We start from the raw sequence: 22,193 nt of genomic DNA, 5'->3' as shown, positions 1-22,193 counted from the left end.
AGATGAGCATTTGCTTTTTTAAAATAGATAATGTTTTTTAAAGGTAAGGCAATAAATATTTATTGTGAATAATTTGATAAATACTAATAATTATAAAACCAAACAAAAAACTAACCCTTTGCCACTGAGTCAATTCTGAATCATAGCAACCCTATAGATATAAAAAAAAAAGCAGGGGGGAAACCACAGGAATGGTACTACCCATAGAAAACTATTAATATTTTGGTGGGCTTTTTTTTTTTTTTGTATTTGTAATCAAACTATATTTACTGTTTTGTAACTTTTTAAAAAATCCATAGCCTTGGAAAGTAATTGTTACATAGCTACATAGCTTTCCATTGCATAGATGTACCAAAATCTATTTTATGATGCTTTTGGTGGATAGTCAGGTAGTTTCTACATTTTCACTTTTATTAATTTGCCTTAAAGAACATCCTTGAGCATACATTTTTATACACATATCAAATTAAATCCTTAGGATAAGTTTCTAAAAGAGGAATTCCTAGACCAAATAAAAGAATTTTTTTCGCCTACATAGACATCTTTCCAACTCCTAGTGATTTTTATAACTTGTAAAAATAATATATGCATATTGTAAAATTTGAAGTCCCACAGAGGTAATTACTAACCAATGTGATGTGTAGCCTTCCGAATTTTTTCTATATAATTATAGATCATTTTTATTTTTCTCACAAAAATGGAATCATGCTATTCATATTTTCCTAAAGCAAGTTTATTTTTTTTTAAACTCAATAATATATCATGGACCTGTTTTTGTGCTAGCATGTGGAAAGCTAGCACAATTTTTAATGGCTGCATATAAATATATGCATAATTATTTAGTCATTCCTCTGTGAATGGATTTTGGTGAGCGTCTTTGTTCATTTATCTTGGCACATGGTGTATTTCTGCATTTAGCTGGGAAGCAGCAAATTATTCCCCCAAAAGTTATACTGATGTTGACATTCATCCAATACTGGCTAAGAGTGCAAGTTCCCCACATCCTGGCCAACATTTAGATATGGGCCTTTTTGCATTTTGCCAATCTGATAAGTGAAATATATTTCATTTTCATTATAATGTCTGATTAATATTAATGCTTCTTGTTATTTGTAATTCTGCTATGAATAATAGCCTGTCATTCCTTGGCCTATTTCCTAGTGAGCTATCTTTGTACCGTTGATTTGTAGAGCTTTCTATATGTCTTTTGTCATTTTAAAATTTTATAGGTGTTTTCTCCAGGTCTGTCTATTGTCTTTATTATTATTTTAATTGTATTTTTTGTCTCTTGTCTTTTAAGATTTATTCAAAGTAGAATTTTAAAATTTTTTATGTAGTCCAATCTATGAATCTATTTTTATACCTTCTGGGTTGTATCATGCAGAGGAAGGCTTTCCTCACTCCCAAAATCATGCAAATCGTCTCTTTATGAAAACAGCTTTTTTAAAAAAGAAACATTTAGAAATGTGTGTGTGTGTGTGTGTGTGGTATGAAATAGGAATCTACATTTGCCTTTGTTTTTGTTTTCCAGCAGTATAGCCGGTTATTCCAAATCATTTATTGAAGAGTCCCTCTTTTCTCCAACAATTTGTGTTGGACACTTTATTACAATTTACATATTTACACAGACCTTTTCTTGACTTTCTTCCGTAGCACTGTCTATCTCTTTACCAGTAACTTAAAACAGTTTAAAATTTATTCTACTGCTCACTGAATTATTACGGTGTTATAGAACGTGTTTATATCTTTTAGGACAAAGTCTTCCAATTATCATTTTCAAAATTCCCTTTCTTCTCATATTCATTTACTCTCCCAAATAAACTTCAGAATCAACCTGACAAGTAACCACAAAAACAAACGAACAAACAAAAAAAACCCTAAACCTGTTGCAGTAAGGTCAATTCCAACTCATAATGACCCTATAGGACAGAGGAGAACTGCCCTATAGGGTTTCCAAGGCGTTAAATTTTTTTGTGTGTGTGTGTGTGTATGTGTTTTAGGTGAAAGTTTGCAGTGCAAATTAGTTTTCTCATTCAAAAATTTATGAACAGATTGTTTTGTGACACTGGTTGCAATGCCCTCAATGTGTCAGCACTCTCCCCTTTCTCTTTACGCCCCAGGTTTCCCATGTCTACTTGTCCAGGTTTCCTGTCCCTGATGTCTCATTTTTGCTTTTTGGCAGGTGTTGCCCATTTGGTCTCATTCTTTGTGTGTGTTATTATTTTATGGGCTCGTCTAATTTTTGGCTGAAAGGTGGACTTCAGGAGTGATTTCAGCTCTGAGTTAGCAGGGTGTCCAGGGGCATAGTCTCGGGGGGGTTCTTCTAGTCTCTGTCAGACCAGTAGCCAAGGCTGTAAATCTTTATTGAAGCAGATTGCCAAATCTTTCTCCCGTGGAGTGCTTGGAGGTTCGAAATGCTGACCTTTGGTGAGCAGCCAAGTGCTTTAACCACTGCGCCACCAGGGCTCCTTAACCACAAAAAAAGAGGAATTTTAATTAGAATTACATTGAATTTAAAGATTATTTGAAGAAATTAAACATCTTAGCCTTCCAAGTACATGGTATAATACACTGCATTTATAAAAACCAAATCTGTTGGCGTCAAGTCGATTCCAACTAATAGGGACCCTACAGGACAGAGTGGAATTGCACCATAGGGTTTCCAAGGAGCGGCTGGTGGATTTGAACTGCTGACCTTTTGGTTAGCAGCCAATCTCTTATCCACTGCAATACCAGGGCTTCGGGTTTATTTATACTATTATGATTTTAAGGGTTTGGTTTTGTTTTTAGTTTTTTTTTTAATTGAACTGTGACAACAAAAAAAGTGCAAAATAATTAGTATACAGCTTGATTCATTTTTACAAAGCAAACATTGTTGTGACCACAACCCAGATGAAGAGAGCATTACCTGAACCCCAGAACCTTCCCTCTTGTGCCCTCCCTGTTGTTACCTCCTTAAGGTAACCACTGTATTGACTATAACCACTGTATTCATCATAGTCATTCTGTCTGCTTTTGAATTATGTAAGTGGACTTTTTCAATATATACTCTTTTGTATCTGGCTTCTCTTGCTTAAAATTATGTTTGTGGGACTCATTTATGTTTTTGCGTATCATTGATTCTAGTAGTCCATTCCTTTTCTCATTCCTTTTCATTATTGTATAATAATTCATAGTATAAATATTTTACAATTTTATATCCATTCTTTGTTTATAAACATGGAGCTGTTTCCAGTTTAGGAATATTAAAAATTATGCAATTATGAACATTTTTGTACATAACTGCCTTTGGTACACATACATATACGTTTCTTTTGAATATACCAGGTGTAGAATTGCCAGGTCATAGGATAGGCATATGTTCAATTTTAGTCGTCGTTAGTTGTCATCGAGTTGATTCTGACTCATGGCGACCGCACACATGCAGAGTAGAACTGCTCCGTAGGGTTTTCAAGGCTGTGACATTTGGAAGCAAGTTGCCAGGCATCTCTTCTGAGGCATCTCGGGGTGGGTTCGAACTGCCAACCCTTTCAGCTATAGTCGAGCGCTTAACCATTTGTGCCACCCCAGGACTCCTTTCAACTTTAGTAGATACTGCCAATTAGTTTCCAAAGTGTTTGACACTCCCACAGACATTGCGTAGGTGTATTTTAAATTGTTTTTCCTGGAAAATTAATGATATTGATAGGGTACCTTTTCAATATGCTTATTGGCCACATAGATTTCCTTTTTTATTCAGTGCCTACTCAAGTTTTACCCATTTTTTAATTGGATAATCTATCTTTGAATTGATTTGTCAGATAAATGCAGTGCAAATACCTTTTCCTACTTCATGGCTTGCCTTTTCACCCACTTTTTTGGCATATTTTGATAAATGGTTTTAATTTTAATGAAATCCAATTTTTCAATCTTTAACTTTGGAGTAGTAATTTTTATGTCCTATTTAGAAATGTGTGGCTGTTTTAAGGTCGTAAAGATGTTCTATGTTTTCTTCTAGAAGGTTTATTGTTTTATTTTTCACTTTTAGGTCTATAATCCCTTTGGAATTGTGTATGTGTGTAGTGTGAAGTAGGGATTTCATTTGCTCATATTCTGTTTAGGATTTTTGTGTCTATGTTTATGAGCTGTGTTGGCCTATAATTTTTCTTTATTTTATTGTTCTTGTCATGCTTTTATACAAAAGATATGCTTACCTAAAAATAAAAGAGAATTTGGGTAATATGTCCTCTTTTCCTATTTTCTAACAGTATTTTGTAAGATTGCCATGATTTGTTCTTCCACGTTAGAAGAATTTACCGGAGAAGCCATCTAAATCTGAAGTTCTCTTTATGAAAAGGTTCTTAATTATGGAAAAGTTCTTAATTATAGGTTCAGTTTCTTTAATGGATCTAGGACTATTCAGATTTAACATTTCTTCTTCAGTTTTGGTAAATTATGGTTTTTCTAGGTATTTGTTGTATCTAAATTTTCAAATTTATTGGCATAAAGCTATCATAATCATAATCTCTTTTACTGTCATTTAAGTATCTGTGGGATCTGTAGGGATAACCTCCTTTTCATTCCTGGTGTAATAATTTGTGCTTTCTCTTTTATTCTTTCTTGCTAGTTTATCGATTTTGATAGTATTGCAAAATTCATCTTTTGGCATTGCTTTTTTTTATTGGTAAATTTCTTTCCTAATTCATTGACCTCTGTCCTTATTTGTGTTGTTTCCTTTCTTCTACATTTTTTACTGTATTTTCTGTTCTTTTCATAATTTCTTGGAACAGTTAATATAATACACATTTTTTATTGTTTTAAGCTACTAAATTTTGGGTAATTTGTTACACAGAAATATATAACTAATACATTCAGCAAAGGATCAACCAGTAAACCAGTTGTCATGAAGTCGACTCCAACTCGTGGTGACCCCATGTATATCAGAGCAGAGCTGTGCTCCATAGGGTTTTCAATGGCTGATTTTTTGAAAGTAGATTGCCAGGATTTTCTTCCCAAGATGCCTCTGGGTAAACTCGAACCTCCAATCTTTCAATTAGCAGCCAAGCACATTAACCATTTGTATCACCTAGAGACTCCAGATTACCTATATATAGGTTTGTTTATATTGCCTGGTTTTTATCTTTTTTATTCAGTTGATCTTGTTTTATGGTGTTCCTGTTAAGTTGTTATTAAAGATGATCATTGTGTATGAAAACTTGTTGAAGATGGTTATCTTCCTCCAGAAAATACTAAAATTTCTTCTAGCAAGGAAATAAGAAGGGCAGATCACTTTAATCTAGTTGAGACTGGTCTATTTCCAGTTTCCCTTTCCCTTACTCTTAGTCAAGCCCTTACTGGGTCTTAAATTATTATCCCCTTGGCAGGTCCTGAATTACAATTATCACTCCTGTGAGCCATGAAATTGCCTCTTGGCAATTTCTGCTTTCTGCATGGTTTCTCTGCATCTTGACTGTGCATACATAGCTTACAAGTCCGCAATTCCCAGAAGGAAAATTGCAGGTAGAATGTTGGCTCACTTTTCTACAGTTCCCTTTCCTCCAGGATCTCGCTTCCTGAAGTATTGGCTGCTTGATATCCCAGTACGTAAATACCTGCATTCCCATCTCTCTGAGATTGCTACAGATTTCAGGCTGCTGCTTTCTGTTTGGGCTGTATGTCCTGAACTCTACAAGCCAGCACGTGCCCTAAGAGAAAAACACAGTGACCAATGCAGCACTTACCTCTGTGCACGTCCCTTCTCTCCAGGGTCTTTTCCCTCAGTTCCAGCTATTTTGGTCATTCTGTGCATTTTATCTAGCTTTGCTGTCAACAGGAAGGACAATATAATACCAGCTACTTCATCATAGCCATAAGTGGAAGCCCTCTTCCCATCATTTAAGTTTTACATATGGCATAGATTCAAATCTTTTGAAACTTTTAAAAATATTATTTCTTCGATTTTTTTTATCCTATTACCTATTTTTTCTTTTGAGTTCTTATAAGATGGATATTGAATCTCCTGGCTCTGTCCTCTATGTCTCTTAACTTCACCCTCATAATTTTAAAATTTTTACTATTTTGTTTATCCTTTTGGGGAAATTCTTCCAGATCACAGATTTGCCTTTAGCCAATGTTCATTCTGATATTCGGCCCTTCTATTAGGTACTTTAAAAAAAAATTTTTTTTTCCAGTCATTTTGGGGGTCTTTCTTGTTCTATTTATCCTTTTCCCATGAAGCCTGTTCTTGTCTTAAGGATACAGTGTCCTCTCAGATTTCTCTAGTGATTTTTTTTTTTTTTGCGGGGGGGGGGGATGTTTGTGATGTTTTAAAAGTTTTCTTAATTGACTCCATTTTCTGGAGGTGTGGGAGGGAATGTGGAGTTAGTTGCTCTGCTTGTGTTTCTTGGTGGCTTTCACGCTGTTGCTTTTCCCCAATTGCCTGGTGATGCTTTTTGTCTGCTCACATTTTAAAATGAAAGGCTACATTGACCATTATTGGTACCAGATAAAGATTTTCTTAGAAATCATAAAAGGTTCCTGTTTGATACATCTGGACAGAGCTCATTTCTGCAGGAAACAATAGTAATAGTAATGAGTGGCCAAAGCGGTGCTCATGCATAGGCTCCCTTCAGAGAGTATAAGCTGGAAACAAGCTGGGAAACTGGGAACACTCTTAACTACAGAAACAGGGCAGGTGTTACCTGGGAGATGGCGTACATTCAGGAGTTTCATTGCTTTTCTCAGTTTCTTTTTTCTTTCCTCTCTCTGTACTCAATGGGGCTTTGTCTTGGTTATCTAATGCTGCTGCAACAGAAATATCACAAGTGGATGGCTTTAACAAACATTTATTCTCACATTCTAGTAGGCTACGAGTTCAAATTCAGCATGTCAGCTCCAGGGGAAGGCTTTCTCTTTCTGTCAAGTCTGTGGGAAAGCCCATACCATCAATCTTCCTTTGGTCTAGGAGCTTCTCCGCCCAGGAACCTCAGGTGGTATGAGGCCCCCATGTCTCTCCACTCCCTTCTGTCTTTTATATCTCAAAAGAGATTGGTTTAAGACACTATCTGATCTTATAGTCTCGTCAGTAGAACTGCCACTAATCCATCTCATTACATCATAGTGATAAGATTTACAGCACATAGTTTTAGGGTAATCAAATCAGATGGCAAAATGTTGCACAATTATATGACACTGGGAATCATGACCTAGCCAAGTTGAAAGATATTTTAGGGAGACACAATTCAATCCATGGCAGGCTTCCCCGAGTTACCTGATGTAATGCCCTCTGTTCTCTCTCAGGTGCCGAGTGTAGCCTTCCACAGCAGATTTTCCTCATTTTACACAACCGTACTTGTCAACAACTGAGCTGTTGGTAAATGATGTAAATGGTAACTACATACAGAAAACAGGATAGTTGTTCAGATCTGGCTGTCCTTCATTACGCTATTCCCACCCCATAGCCCACGCCCACCTCGTCCTGACATTTCACTTATTTAGTGTTGTTATTGTTGGATGCCTTCGAGTTGATTTTGACTCAGAAATTTCACCAAGATATCTCTAATATATATGTGTCTTCTTTGTGTATTCCTACTTGACAGTCCATGAATCCCAACGCCGTGGAGATTCAAATCTGGGCTATAATCTTTACAGGAGCAGATTGCTAGGCCTTTCTCCTAGAATGCTGCTGGGTAGGCTCGAACCACTTGCCTTTCGGTTAGGAGCCAGCATTTAACCATTGCACCAACAGGGGTCCTTCTTTAGTAGTCCCTTCCTTTTTCTGTCTTCTGTTATGAGTTCTTACTGTTATTTGTTTCTCATCATGTTAAATCCAAAAAAACACAACCCATTGCTGTTGAGTCAATTCCAAATCACAGGGACCCTATAGGGCAGAGTAGAACAGCTACATAGGGTTTCCAAGGAGCAACTGATGGATTCAAACTGCTGACCTTTTGGTTAGCAGCCACAGCTTTTAACCACCACACCACCAGGGCTTATCACAGTAGTCCCCCTAGATTTTCATCTGTAGCATAATACAACTTCTACCCAAAGTTTTAAAAAAGCACTTTATTAAGTAAATATATTTAATCCGTAAATATAATCATGAAGGATCCATGTATGACATTTACTCATTTTCATACAATTTCTTTCCCATTGCGTGAGTACACAAGCATTCTTTACCATGTCTATATGTACTAGGATTTTGATTTCCACTCTAAAGGCACAGTGTCTGTTTTGTAATAAAAATGAAGAACAAATGAAATGATTTTAAGGTCATGTAATTGTTTAATGTAATAATTAAAATTAATCATCCAATCTGAAACTATAGTGGTCACCTAAAAACCCAGTGAACCCAGTGCAGTCGAGTCAATTCTGACTCATAGCAATCCTATAGGACAGAGTAGAACTGTCACCTAAAGAAAGCAGATTTAGTCCTTCTCATTGGAGGTTAATCTGAGTAAATTTTGGGGGCCAGTATATTTTTCATAAGCTCAAGTGGCTAATATCTAAATTGCATTCTTTATTAAGAACTTCATCCTGTAATACCTGATTCTGTTGTTATAAAGGCAAGTGTAGGGTGTCAGAGGAACCCAGGACCAGTCCCTGCTCTACCACTTAGTAACTCCATGGCTTTGGGAAAGCATTGTGCCTGGCACTGAGATGATACCTTGGTAAATATTGGATGGATGAATGTATGAAGTTATTTAAATGTATGAGCGTCAGTTTTCTTATCTATAAAATAGATATGACAATGAGGTTGTTTATAGATTACAGATAATTTATGTAAAACCTCTTGGCACATTGTAGGCATACAATTAGTACTGGATATAATAATAATAAATCTCATACTAGAATCATTTTATTAGTATCAAGCAAGTCCTACAAATAATACCAGTTATCTAGGTTTATGGAAACCCTGGTGGCATAGTTGATAAGAGTTTGGCTGCTAACCAAAAGGTCAGTGGTTTGAATCTACCAGGCACTCGTTGGAAACCCTATGGGGCAGTTCTGCTCTGTCCTATAGGGTCACTATGAGTCGGAATCAACTTGACGGCAACAGGTTTGTTTTGTTTTGTTTTATCTAGGTTTATGGAGTGGTGAGAGGACTTGAGCTACCTGACCCAGTTGCTTCAGATACTGTTCCCAGCAATGCTTATTCTTCTCTTGCTATAAGCATTTATTAAAGCAAATTGTGTATTTAACTTCTAGGCAGGACCAAGATTTAAAGAGTGAAGACATGGTCATTGCTTGTAAGGAACATATAAACCAATTGAAGAAACTTCCATGTCACGATTAGAACATATTCCTAAGAAATAGTGAAGCAAATGTGAGACAAATACAAGGAGAGAACAGGAAGTTACATTAATGTGGGGAAAGGTTATATAGAAGGGAGTTTGGAATTAGATTTGAAAAAAGGACAATATTTCAATTGGCTCATAGACCATGGGGGAGAATACTAGGGTCAAGTCTAGGGAAGGTATGGTGTGGATGTCCTGGGTGCAGGCAGATGCTGGGGGCTGGTGGTTTGGTACAGAGGAGTTCCTCAGTGAGAGAAGTAAAAGGTGAGGTGAGTTAGGTAAAGTGAAACCAAGTTTGAAAATCACTTGGGTAATTGCATTAACTTTTCGTTTTGCTTTTTCTCAGAGACCTAGCCAGTTAGTTCCTTGTTTGAATGCTGAAACATTCCAGAGAGAATCAGAACTGTTAGATAAGTACAGATTGGCAGTGTTTTTACTTTGTGCAAGACACTTAAGTGATTTACTTTGATACTTCTTTTTCTATTCTAAAGACACCAAATTCAGTTTGAGTAGGTTAAGTCTGGTTTTAGTGGATCACAAGTATAAAGAAAGACAAGCTAATGATTTGGACTTGGTTTATCTCTTTGACAAGCAGTGGTCACATTGAGAAAGAGTAGTCTTCATTTGAAGTAATTTTGGCAATTTAAAATCTGCTCTCTTTCCTCTGAGGAGATATGAACCCTTCTGGAGTATTCCTTCCTCTTTCCCCTAATATTTTTTCTCACTTAAACTTCCATTCTGATTCTAAGCTGGTTGATGGGTTGGTTGTGGAGTCAGGATTTAATTATTTCTCTCTTTATTAATTTATGAGGGGAATTAAAGAAACATGCTACCACCATTTAATTCTAGGTTGCCCAAGATGGCTTATAAGACATTTGATACTGTATATTACAGAGAAATTATGGTGCTTCATGTTATAAGGGTAAAGAGAAAGGATGTGTAAATTTTTCTTCCTTCTTCTCATCCTTCTTTTTTTTTTCCTTGTTATTAATAGAAGTGCTATTTTTTTTCTAGTAAAAAATTTAGAGAGAATGTTCTTAGAGTATTTTTCTGTGTTAATTTTTCTCCCCATGATTGTTGGAATGTCTGCATTAATGCATTAATTAGTACCTATGGCAAAATTGTTGGCATTAAATTCAAGGTTACCGCATTGATTCTATGCTGGAAATATTGTTCCCTACTTTATCCTGATATGTGTATGCTTCATACAAATTTAATTTTTTTAAATGTTAGTTGTTTGGAGTTCTTTGTTATTTAACAAGACCCCAAGATGTAATTTTCTACGGAAGAGGGAACAGCAAATTATTTTAATGCCTTTATTGTTTTTGTTTCTAGCCTATTCTACTAAGCTCAACAAATTTCCTGTATTTAATATTAACGATGACTTGAATGATCTGTGTACCAGTGCAGTGAGCCCAAATACTACCAAAGCCACGCGGTACGCCCTGAATGTGTGGCGATATTGGTGCATGACCAACGGTCTCAAAGATCACACGGACATCACCAAGGTAAGGAGCTCTTGAGTTTACTTCTTTCAGCCACCTCCACCAAGCATTTTTCAAGTGCCAGGTACTGTGCTAAACATGGTGGGAAACAGAACAGGCACTTTCTGCTGGGAAAAACTTTGAGAGAATATAAAATAGAAAGAAAAATAATCACAGAATAAGGCAGGATTTAATAAATGTTCTGTGAATTTACAAATCACTAATGCCGGAAATTTCAGATAGATAATTTAATTATTAATTTTAATTTAATAATTAAGCTAGATTTTGAGGAAGGGGTAGGATTTTAGTAGATGGAGAGGAGGATGTCTTCTTTGCTGAATGATATGAGGAAGAGTAAAATTTTGGGGGATAGACTCACTTGGCTGTAGCAGGGGGTTCACATGTGGAGATGAACCAAAACCAAACCAAACTCATTGCTGTTGAGTCAATTCCAATTCATAGCAACCCAATATGAGAATAGTGGACTATAAAACCAAATTTTGTCAACCCTTAAGTGCTAAGCTAAAATCTTGTAAACACTGGGAAAACACTGAAGTCTTTTGGGCAGAAAGGAAGATAATGAAAATATTTCAGGGAAATTAATTCGGAGTACTAAGCAAAAAGTTATTTAATGTCCTTGGTCCTCTATTTCCCTGTTTGTAAAATGGGCTCTTAAGATCTCTTCAAACTTAAAATATTTCAGGTTTGTGAATAGAAGAAAAAGTTCTTTGATATGTAGAGACAGAACAGAAAGATGTATTTAAATTTAGATCTATTGAGTGTAAATTTGACATATGTCCAGGTGGGCATGTCCAATAAGCAGTTGGGAATGTGGGACTTAAAATATGGGGAGAATGTTAAAGCCGGAGGTATATATTTAAAAACTCATTGCCATTGAGTCGATTCCGACTCATAGTGACTCTATAGGACAGAGTAGAACTGCCCCATAGGGTTTCCAAGGAGTAGCTGGTGGATTTGAACTGCCGACCTTTTGGTTGGCAGCCAAATGCTTAACCATTTCTCCACCAGGGCCCATATATATTTAAAGGCCTTATAAATAGAGTTTATTGTTGAAGACTTGGAGTTGTGGGTAGTGTGTTTAGGGTATCTATAAAAGATCAAGTATAAAAGACCCAATGTACTTGGAAGAAGAAAGAGAGACATCCATGGGACCAAAAAAAGGAAAAGTGAAATGGGAGCTGAAAGAAGTAAGCATATATGAAAAGCAGAGTTCTCCCTGAGGGCAAATGTTGATATGATTATTAAGGAAGGAAGGGAAAAGATAGATGAACTGAAGAATCTTCTGTTAAGGAGGGAACCCTGAAAGGGGACTAAAAAAGTTCTAGGTCAGTAACATCTTCTGGTTCCTTGCAGAATAATATGCTAATAATTCCTGAAGGGAAATATCCAAATATCGGCAAATGTTCAAATTTTTTGCAGATTAAGGTCAATTAAATATGTGTTCATTAAAAAAAAAAAAAAAAAAAATCACCAACCACTTAAGGAAATAAATCCCCATGAGTGAGCATAGGTAGAAACAACCAACAAAATATTTAGATACCAGGGACTTTAGATGGTAGATTATACACCGATTATATGAAATGTTTATAAGAAAAAAAGAGAATTATAAAAATGAATAAGCAACAAGATACTAATTGATATCAAAATGATCTAACAGATCTGAAAATAAATTGAAATTTCCATTTCGGACCATAAGGGAATAAAAGGGCCCAGAATTCCCTCCTGCTGTAACAACAAAAAAACTAGACACAATATATGAAACAACTTTCAGACAGAACAGGCAGCACAGGACCGTGACCCCTAAGACAGGGGAAAAAATGAGATGAGTACCACCATCTCTTGGGCTTTCCGCCTGGAGACAATTTATGGACTGCAGAGAGTGGAAAACCAGAAATCAAATCTGTTGCAGTTGAGTCAATTCCAACTCATAGCAACCCTATAGGACAGAGGTTTCTAAGGAGCACCTGGTGGACTTGAGCTGCTGACCTTTTGGTTAGCAGCCATAGCTTTTAATCACTATGCCACCAGGGTTTCCACAATGAGTGGAGGCGAACCGAAACAGAGCCTGGCAATCTTGCTGAGTTGAGACAGAGATTGGAGTTCAAAGAGGCTGTGGGTGCTAGAAAGAAGTTCTAACATTCATTAAAGAAATATGACAATATGTAAAATCCAATTATGTAAAATTTACAGTTTCTAGCATCCAAATATTACTAGACATAGTAAGAAACAGGAACATGGGACCCATATCCAGGAGAAAAAGCAGTTATGTCTTCTACTTCCTGCCAATTTGAATGGTCAGATTTACCCTGTACCTGAAACAATTAAATAATAGGCAAAATATATAAAACAATGATTCTGAAGGTGCTGTATGTCAGGCAAAGAAGGGCGGTGATCTCTGAGAGACAGGAACAAACAACGTAAACCCCAACTTGCTGTCTTGAGAATTTCCAGACTGTGGTGCAGGGAGGGGAACCCAGATGGAGCCCAACAGACTTGCTGAGTTGAGGAAATGGAGCCGAGAGTCCAGAGGGACCAAGGTGGCTAGAATTTTTATGATAGGGTACTTGAAAGTAGGGAGCTACACAAAGAGGGAACACCAGAGATCTGAAGATTGTCCTTTTCAAATATTCAGCTGAGTACTGATGCGCTTATGCGTGTGATAAAACCACCTGAGGCTGGAAAAAAACTCACCTGACAATATTAGAGGTAATGGTACCTGGTGCTTGCACAGAGCTCAAAATAGTGCCCGTTTCCACCAGTTGGACTAGAAAAACCTCAGGATTCATAGGGTAGAGTACGTAGAAAGGTCTTGCCTCAAAAGTAGGGAGTAATTAGCCCTAGACTGACCAACCACTGCTGTAATCCTACCCAACAAATCTTAAAAGCAAGACCCAAAATGATCAAACTGTTCCCAAGTAACTTAACTGGATCCCAGAACAAAGCTTACGAATATTTATAGAAATACAAAATATCCAGAACCCAACAAATAATATTCACAGTGTCTGGCATCTAAACAAAAATTATCAGGCATGCAAAGAAGCGGGAAAATATATCCCTTAAAGAATGAATGAATTAAAACCAACCTAGAACTGATACAAAAAAAACCAAACTCATTGCCGTCAAGTCAATTCTGACTCACAGTGACCACAGACATTAGAATACGAGACAAGGACATTTAAATAGTTATATAACTACATTCAATAAGTTTAAAAAGTTAAGCATAGATATGAAAGATATTTAAAAAACAAAACACACCCAAATTGAAATGTAAAATAGTGCAGCTGCTATGGAAAACAATATGGCAGTTCCTCAAAGAGTTAAACATAAACTTACCATCTGACCCAGAAATTCCACTTCTAGGTATATACCCGCAAAGCCCTGGTGGCACAGTGGTTAAGAGCTTGGCTGGTAACCAAAAGGTCGACAGTTTGAATCCATCAGCCTGTCCTTGGAAACCCTATGGGGCAGTTCTACTCTGTCCGATAGGGTCACTATGAGTTGGAATCAGCTCAATGGCAATGTTATGGTTATTTTTTTAGGTATATACCCAAAAGGATTGAGAGCAGGGACTCAGATTCTTGTATACCAGTGTTCATTGCAGCATTATTCACAATAGCCAAAAGGTGGAAACAACCCAAGCGTCCATGAACAGATGAATGGATAAACAAAGTTTGGTATATTCATTCAATGAAATATTATTCATCCATAAAAAGGAATGAAGTTATGATACATGATAAGACATGGATAAACAAATCATAAAAACATTGAAAATGGCCAAAATTATGCTAAGTGAAATAAGTCAGAGACAAAAAAAAAATTTTGTATGATTCCACTTATGTGAAATATCTAAAATAGGCAAATACATAGAGACAGAAAGTAGATTAGGGATTACTAGGAGCTGATGGGAGAGGAGAATGGGGAATTATTGCTTAATGGGTACAGAGATTCTATTTGGGATGATAAAAATCTTTTGTAAATAGATAGTGGTGAGGGTTGCACACACTGTGATGTAATCAATGCTACTGAATTGTACACTCAAAAATTGTTAAAATGGCAAATTTTATATGTTTTACCACAATCAAAAAAGAAAAAAACCCAACAAACGAACAAAAAAGCTCCCAAATTGGACTTCTGGAGATAAAACCACAATGTGTAAGATAAAAAATATATTGGATAGGCGTATTATACATTAGAGATGAAAATATGTGAACTTGAAGACATAATGATAGTAACTATCCAAAATTAAACAGAGAGAGAGAATTAAAAAAAAAAAAAAGCATCCATGAGCTGTGGGACAATTCCAAGCATCTTGATATACATGTAATTGGAATCCCTGAAGGAGAACAGAGAAAGAAAGGAAACAAAAAATATTTGAAGAATAATGGCCAAAATTTTTCCAAAACCCACATGAAAAGTGAATAAAACTACACCAAGTCTCATTATAATTGAATTGCTCAAAATTAGTAATAAAGAGCAAACCTAAAAGAAGCCAGAGAAAAAAAGATATGGTATATATACAGAAAAACAAAGAGAAAGATGACAGCAGATTTCTCATCATCAGTGATGCAAATGAAAAGATAATGCAACACATCTTTGAAGTACTGAAGAAAAAATAAAAACTGTCACCCTAGAATTCTAAATCCAGTGAAAATATCTCTTAGAAATGAAAATGAAGTTAAGACTTTTTCAGACATTCAGAAGCTGAAAGAATTCATCAGCAGCATATTTGCACTATGAGAAATGTTAAAGGAAGTCTTTCAGACAGAAGGAAAATGATACCACATCAAAATAAGGATCTAAACAAAGGAATGCAAAACACTAGAAATGATAGCTACATGGATAATCATATATGTTGTTTCTTATTTAATTCTCTTTCAAAGATAACTGACTTTTAAAGCAAAAACAACCTTGCATTATGGGGTTTATAACCTATGTAAAAGCAAAATGTATGACATAGTAGCACAAAGGTTGGGAGGGGAGAAATGAAACTATACTATTATAAGATTCTTATACTAAACATAAAGTGGTATAATATCACTTGAAGATAGATTGTGATAAGTTAAATATGTAGACTGTAAACCCTAAATCAACCACTAAAATAACAAAACAAAGACATCTAGCTAATACATCAATACAGCAGATGAAATTATAAAAAATATTCAATTGATGCAAAAAAGGGCAGAAAACAATGATAAAGGGAATAAAGAACTTCTCATCAGAAATTAAAGAAGCCAGAAGATAATGGGATAATATCTTTAAAGGGTTGAAGGGAGTGGGGTGGTGGCAGGGGGAGAACCTGGCAATCTAGAATTTTATACTCAAAGGAAATAAAAATGAAGGTGAAATAAAGACCTTTGAAGACAAACAAAAGTGAAGAGAATCGTTTATCAAAAGACCTACACAACAATACATGTCAAAGGGTGTTCTTCAGGCAGAAGTAGAAGTATACCAGATATAAACCTAGATCTTACAAAGGAATGAAAAGTGCTGAAAATGGTAATGATAAGGGTAAATATAAAATATATTTTTCTCATTTTTCAATTTCCTTAAAAGATAATTGACTATTTAAAACAATATATTGTGGGGTATGTTATATATGGAGAAAAAAATGTATGGCAACAAAAACACAAAGGATAGGAGGAAGAATGGAAGTGTAGCATAATAATGTTTCAGCATTATGTATGAAATAGTATATCTGATGGTAGACTGATAAGTTAAAGTTGTATATTGTGAACCTTACCGAAGCCACTAAAAATACAAAACCAACCAATAGAGCTGATAACCCACTAACCCTCCAGTGGAGATAAATGAAATGGTAAAAAATACTCAGTCCAAAATAAGGCAGGAAAAGACAAAGAGGAAAAAGGGAACAAAGAACAAATAGGCCAAATAGAAAACAAACAGCAAGATAGTATATTGAAACCCAGCCATCTTGATAATTACATTAAATGGAGATGGTCTAAACATTACAATTAAAAGAGAGAGATTGTCAAACTGGATGAAAAGCAAGATTCAACTATATGCTGTCTACAAGAACCGCACTTTAAGAATAAAGACCCAGAAAGGTTGAAAGTAAAAGGATGAGAAAAAGATACATTATACAAATATTAATCATAAGAAACCTGGAGTGGCTATTAATATCAGATAAAGTAGACTTCCACAGAAGAACTCTTAACAGGAATAAAAAGGGAAATTTTATAATGAATAAAAGGGCCAATTCATCAAAAAAAAAAAAAAAGGGAAATTTTATAATGAATAAAAGGGCCAATTCATCAAGAAGACATAAAAGTCTTAAGTGTGTGTGCACTTAATAATGGAGCTTAATAATAAAAGTACATGAAGCAAAAATCACAAAACTAAAAGGAAAAATAGCAAATCCACAATTATAATTGGAGATTTCAATGCTTCTCTCTTAGTAATTTAGAGAACAAGCACACAGAAAATCAATAGGGATAAGGAAGACTTAACACTATTCAACTTGACCTAATTAACATTTGTACAACAGCTCAGAATGTACATTCTTTCCAAGTACACATGGAATATTTACCAAGGCAGACCATATGCTGGGCCATAAAACAAGTCTCAGTTAATTTAAGAGGATTGAAATCATGCAGAGTATGTTCTCTGTCCGTAACAGAATTAAATTATAAATCAGTTATAGATAGATTCATAGAAAATTTCTAAATACTTGGAAATTAACACACTACTAAGTAACCCATGAACCAAGGAAGAAATCACATTTTGAACCGATTGAAAATAAAAACATAACATCACAATTTGTGGGCTGCAGATAAAGTAATGCTTAGATAAAATTTTATAGCTTTAAATGCTTGTATGATAAAAGAAGAAAAGTCTAAAATAAATGAATATAAAACAAAAAGAACTTCAAGAAATGAAAAAAATAAGTGTTGAAATAAAAAAATATATTGGGTTAGACCTAGGCAAAGAGAGAATTAGTAATTTTAAGAAAGAGTTGAAGAAACTACCCAAAATATAGCACAGATAGTAAGGTTATGGCAGTTTAGAAGAAAGGTTAAGATATAGAGGATAAGTAAGACTCAGATTCCTAAAACCAGATAGAAGAGGCATTACTACCAACCTTACAGAAATAGGATTGTAATGAAATACTGTGAACAATTTTGTGCCAATAAATTAGATGAAATGAATAAACTTCTAGAAAGACACAAACTACCAATACTGACTCAAAAAGAAATAGAAAATCTGAATAGACTAATTTCAATAGACACATAGAAACTGAATTTGTTTAAAAAAAAAAAACTACCCACGAAGAAACACCTAGGCCCAGATGGCTTCAAATCCAGTTATAAAAATGATTATATACCATGAGCAAGTGGGATTTATCCCAGGAATGTAAGGTTGTTTTAATATCCAAAGATTAATGCAATATGCCATAGCAATAGAATAAAAGTCAAAAACCACATGATCATCTCAGAAAAAGCATTTAAGAAAACCCAACACCCCTTCATGATTAAAAAAAAAAACACTCAACAAACTAGGAATAGAAGTGAACTTTCTCAACCTGATAAGGGGCATCTAAAAAAAACCCACGGCTAACATTATATTTAATGATTGAAGACTGAATGCTTTTCCCCTAAGATCAGGAACAGGACAAGGATGTTTTCTTGCCAGTTCTAGTCAACATTGTACTAAAGGTTCTAATCAAGGCATTAGGCAGCAAAATGAAAGAAAAGGCATCCAGATTGGAAAGGAGTAAGTAAAGTGATCTCTTTTAGCAGGTGACATGATCTTGTATATAGAAAATTCTAAGAAATTCACTAAAAGCTATTAGAACTAATAAATGAATTTAGCAAGGTTTCAGGATACCTGGTCAATATACAAAAAGTAATTGTATTTCTGTACAGTAGTAATGAGAAACCAAAAATAAAATTAAGAAAATAATTTCATTTATAATCAAAGCAAAAAGAATAAATTAGCATGCAAATCAGGAGGGGGTAATCAGAGTTAATGTTATAAGTGTTGTTTGGAGAAGGGGTTAAGATGGTAACCTCAGATTTTAAGTATGCATTGTAAAATGTGAGGAATGCCCTTAAAATAATAGAAATAGAGTAAGTCTCAAATTAGCAGAGGGGGAAAATATAGAATAGGAAAGACAAAAAACAAAGCTCAGTTATTTTTTTAAAAGACAAAATAGTTTTTTTCAAAAAGCATGAGGCATATAGAAATCAAAAAGTAAAATGATAGAAGTAAGTCTTAATATCAATAATCACAATAAATATGGATAAATTAAACTTTCCAGTTAAAAGACCAAGATTTTCAGACTGACAAAAAAAAGAAAAAATTCATCTATAAGCTCTTTACAAGTACTAAAACAAAGATACATTGGAGTGCTGAAAGTAGAGGACTCAAAAAGTTTTTTTTTTTTAATGTGAACGATAAAATTCAGTCTTAATTTAATGGACATAGGTAGAACCCAAATAGAGGTATCCAAATAGAGAACACATGTTTTTCTAAAATATGCGTGAAACATTTACAAAAAGTAATGATCTAAGGCCAATAAAGCAAGGCTCATGAATATCACAGAATTTATATTACGTATATAACCCATTCTTCAACCACTGTGGAATTAGATTAGGAGTTAGTGACCAAAAGAGCTTTTGATTTCCATATATTTAAAAACATACTTTTAAATAACTGAAACATCAAAGAAAATATTATATTGAAATTTTAAAAATATTTTTACATGAATGTTAATATAAACTTCAAAACGTGTGGGATGCAGCAAGAGCAATATTTCCAAGTGATTTTTTAAAGCCTTAAATGCTAACATTACAAAAGAATAAAAGCTGAAAATTTATGAGCTAGGTATCCAAATTAAGATATTAGAAAAACAACAAAATAAACCAGAAAAAAAGGGAGATTATGAAAGCAGTTAATGAAGTAAGGCACAGTGATATAATAGAGATTGTTAAAAAAAAAAAAAAAATTTCTTTTTTAAGATTAGTAAACTGACAAATCTATGGATAGACTGATCAAGGAAAAAAGAGAATGAAAAACAAATAATAGGGGTGAAAAAGGAACTTCAGTAGAAATACAGCAGCAATTAAATATATAATAAGAGAGTACTATATCAATAAATTTTAAAACTGAAACCAAGGTAACAAATTTCTTGAAAGTCACATTCTGAAATTGACTCAAGAATAAATAGGAAGTCTTAATAGTCTTATAACTGTTACAGAAATTGAGTTCGTAGTTCAACATCTTTCCACAGAGAAAACACTTAGAGGTGAGTTCAACCAATTTTCAAAGTACAAATCATTTCAGTTTTATTCAGAATGTTTCAGAAAATTGAAAAGAATGAAATACTGTTCATGTATTATATGACATCTGCTTAATTTGATACCAAAAATAGTCATTAAGTATATAAGAAAGGAATACTGAACAAAATATTAGTAAATCAAATGATATATTAGAAAAAATTCATAGTGACCAAATTGGATTTATTTGTGGAATGCAAAGATGATAAACATTAGAAATTCTATAAATTTCACTCACTACACTGAGCATTAAAAGGAGGAAAAGAATATGATCGTCTCAATAAATCCAGAGATGACATTTGATAGAATTGAATAACCATTTATAATTTTTTAAAGGCTTTTAAACAGAAGCCTTTTTAAAGGTAAACAGGTAAAGGCTATCTACAAAAATAGCAGTCTTGGGGGCCAAAGTTTTGAAGCCTTCCTTTTAAAATCAGAGATGAAACAAGGTAACCTGTCATCACCGCTTCTATCGAACATTGCACTAGCGGTGCTAGCTAACACAGTAAAATAAGAAAAAGACATAAAATCTATAAGTATTGGAAAAGAAAATGGAAAACTAATATTATTCTCAGATGATATGATTGTCTACATAGCAAACCCAAGAGAATCCACAAGCAAATTACTAGAAACAATAAAAGAATTTAGCAAGATGTATACCATCAATATGTAAATGTCAATTGCATACCAAAAAAAAATAAGAAGACAATCCAAAGAGTGAAGAAAACATGTTAAGGAGGAAAGAGGGACAAACTGTTAAATTTTGCTAACATGTCAAGTAAAATGAGGACTGAGAGCTGACTCACTAGATTTAATAACGTGGGTAATATAAGCCTTGTGTTGCTATTATAAACGGTAGACTTAAAAATAGTTTTCATTATTAGTCTATTGATGCATGTCAAGGCTAAATCGTGGAAACACAATGAAAAAACAGAGTGAAAAAAGCTATTTGCATCCTATACAATATATATGACATTGAAATAATTGATGAAATTTGAATATGGACTATGGTTTAGGTAATGTTATTTTATCAGTGTTAAATTTACTCATTCTTAAAACTACTGTAATTATTTAAGAGAATGTCCTTTTTCATAGGAAATGTACACTGAAATGTACAACTTACACTCAAAGTAAAAAAAAAAAAAACACACACACAGAGAGGGAAAGAGATACCATGTAAATGATAGAGCAAATGGGACAGAAGGAAGCAGTTGATGAATCTTGGTAAAGGACATACAAGAGCTCTTTATCCTATTGCAGCTTGCTTCTAAGTTTGAAATTATGTTAGAGTAAAACATTACATACAAAACGTGAGTTCTAGATATGTAACACACTAACATGCCAATTTTGCAAAGCTTAAAAGCCAGCAAAACTTGACAACACACTGTATAATATAAGAATACATGCATATGTGATAAACTTGTGGGGGAAAAATTAAGGAGTGATAAAACGAAATTCAAGATAGTAGCTTCCTCGGTGGAGGTTGGAGGGCAGAAGAGTTGAATAAAGAAGGAATATGTAAATATAGGAAATAGTGTTAGTAATGGTTTCATTCTTATGGTGGATTTATAGATGTTGATTTTATTATGTTGTATAACATAAATAAGTTACATGTTTTTAAAATATAGCAAATAATGCATAAACCATCAATGGTAGTTTTTAAAATACGTTGTTTAGCAACTCTGAGGGCCAAGTGGATGGTCTAGAGAGCAAGAACTCTTACCTCCTTACTTTTCTGCAAAAGCTCTCTTCACCTTGTGTGGAAACAGGAAAGCCAGCTGGTTCATGGTTGTCCATTAGAGGGCAGAAAACCAAGGGGCATCTTTCACTCAGCAATATTCCAGTTATCAGTTTGAAGAATCATAATAAGCAGTGGTTGAATAGGCATTCCCCACTATGGTCTCCAATGTTATAAGACTGAGTCTACTCATAACTCGCTAGGAGCCCTGGAGTGCTTTCTGTATCTCCAGAGTTTGTTTCTATAGTAATAGTATTAACAACTGTCATTTATTAAGGTCCTACTGTTTACTGTGTTCCAGCTACTATGTTAAACACTATCAATACTCTCTCTTTTAATCCTCACACCAGTCTTGCTATGAAAGGCTTAAGCAAGTTCA

The 22,193-nt window shown here is 34.5% G+C and overlaps 1 protein-coding gene across 2 annotated transcripts in view; it reads left to right on the top strand.

The window, feature by feature from the left end:
* Positions 1-22,193, top strand: part of KIAA1958 (KIAA1958 ortholog) — a 153,559-nt gene that overhangs the window by 118,367 nt on the left and 12,999 nt on the right. For both annotated transcript variants that reach the window (XM_064291603.1, XM_064291604.1), the window contains one exon: positions 10,611-10,783. In XM_064291603.1, coding sequence (XP_064147673.1) covers positions 10,611-10,783 — 173 coding nt within the window. The remainder of the gene's footprint in view (positions 1-10,610; positions 10,784-22,193) is intronic.

This window comes from Loxodonta africana, chromosome 9, assembly GCF_030014295.1.
Source record: "Loxodonta africana isolate mLoxAfr1 chromosome 9, mLoxAfr1.hap2, whole genome shotgun sequence".
NCBI classification, from domain to species: Eukaryota; Metazoa; Chordata; class Mammalia; order Proboscidea; family Elephantidae; genus Loxodonta; species Loxodonta africana.
The sequence above is the reverse complement of the archived record's forward strand: the minus strand, read 5'-3'. Positions and strand labels throughout refer to the sequence as shown.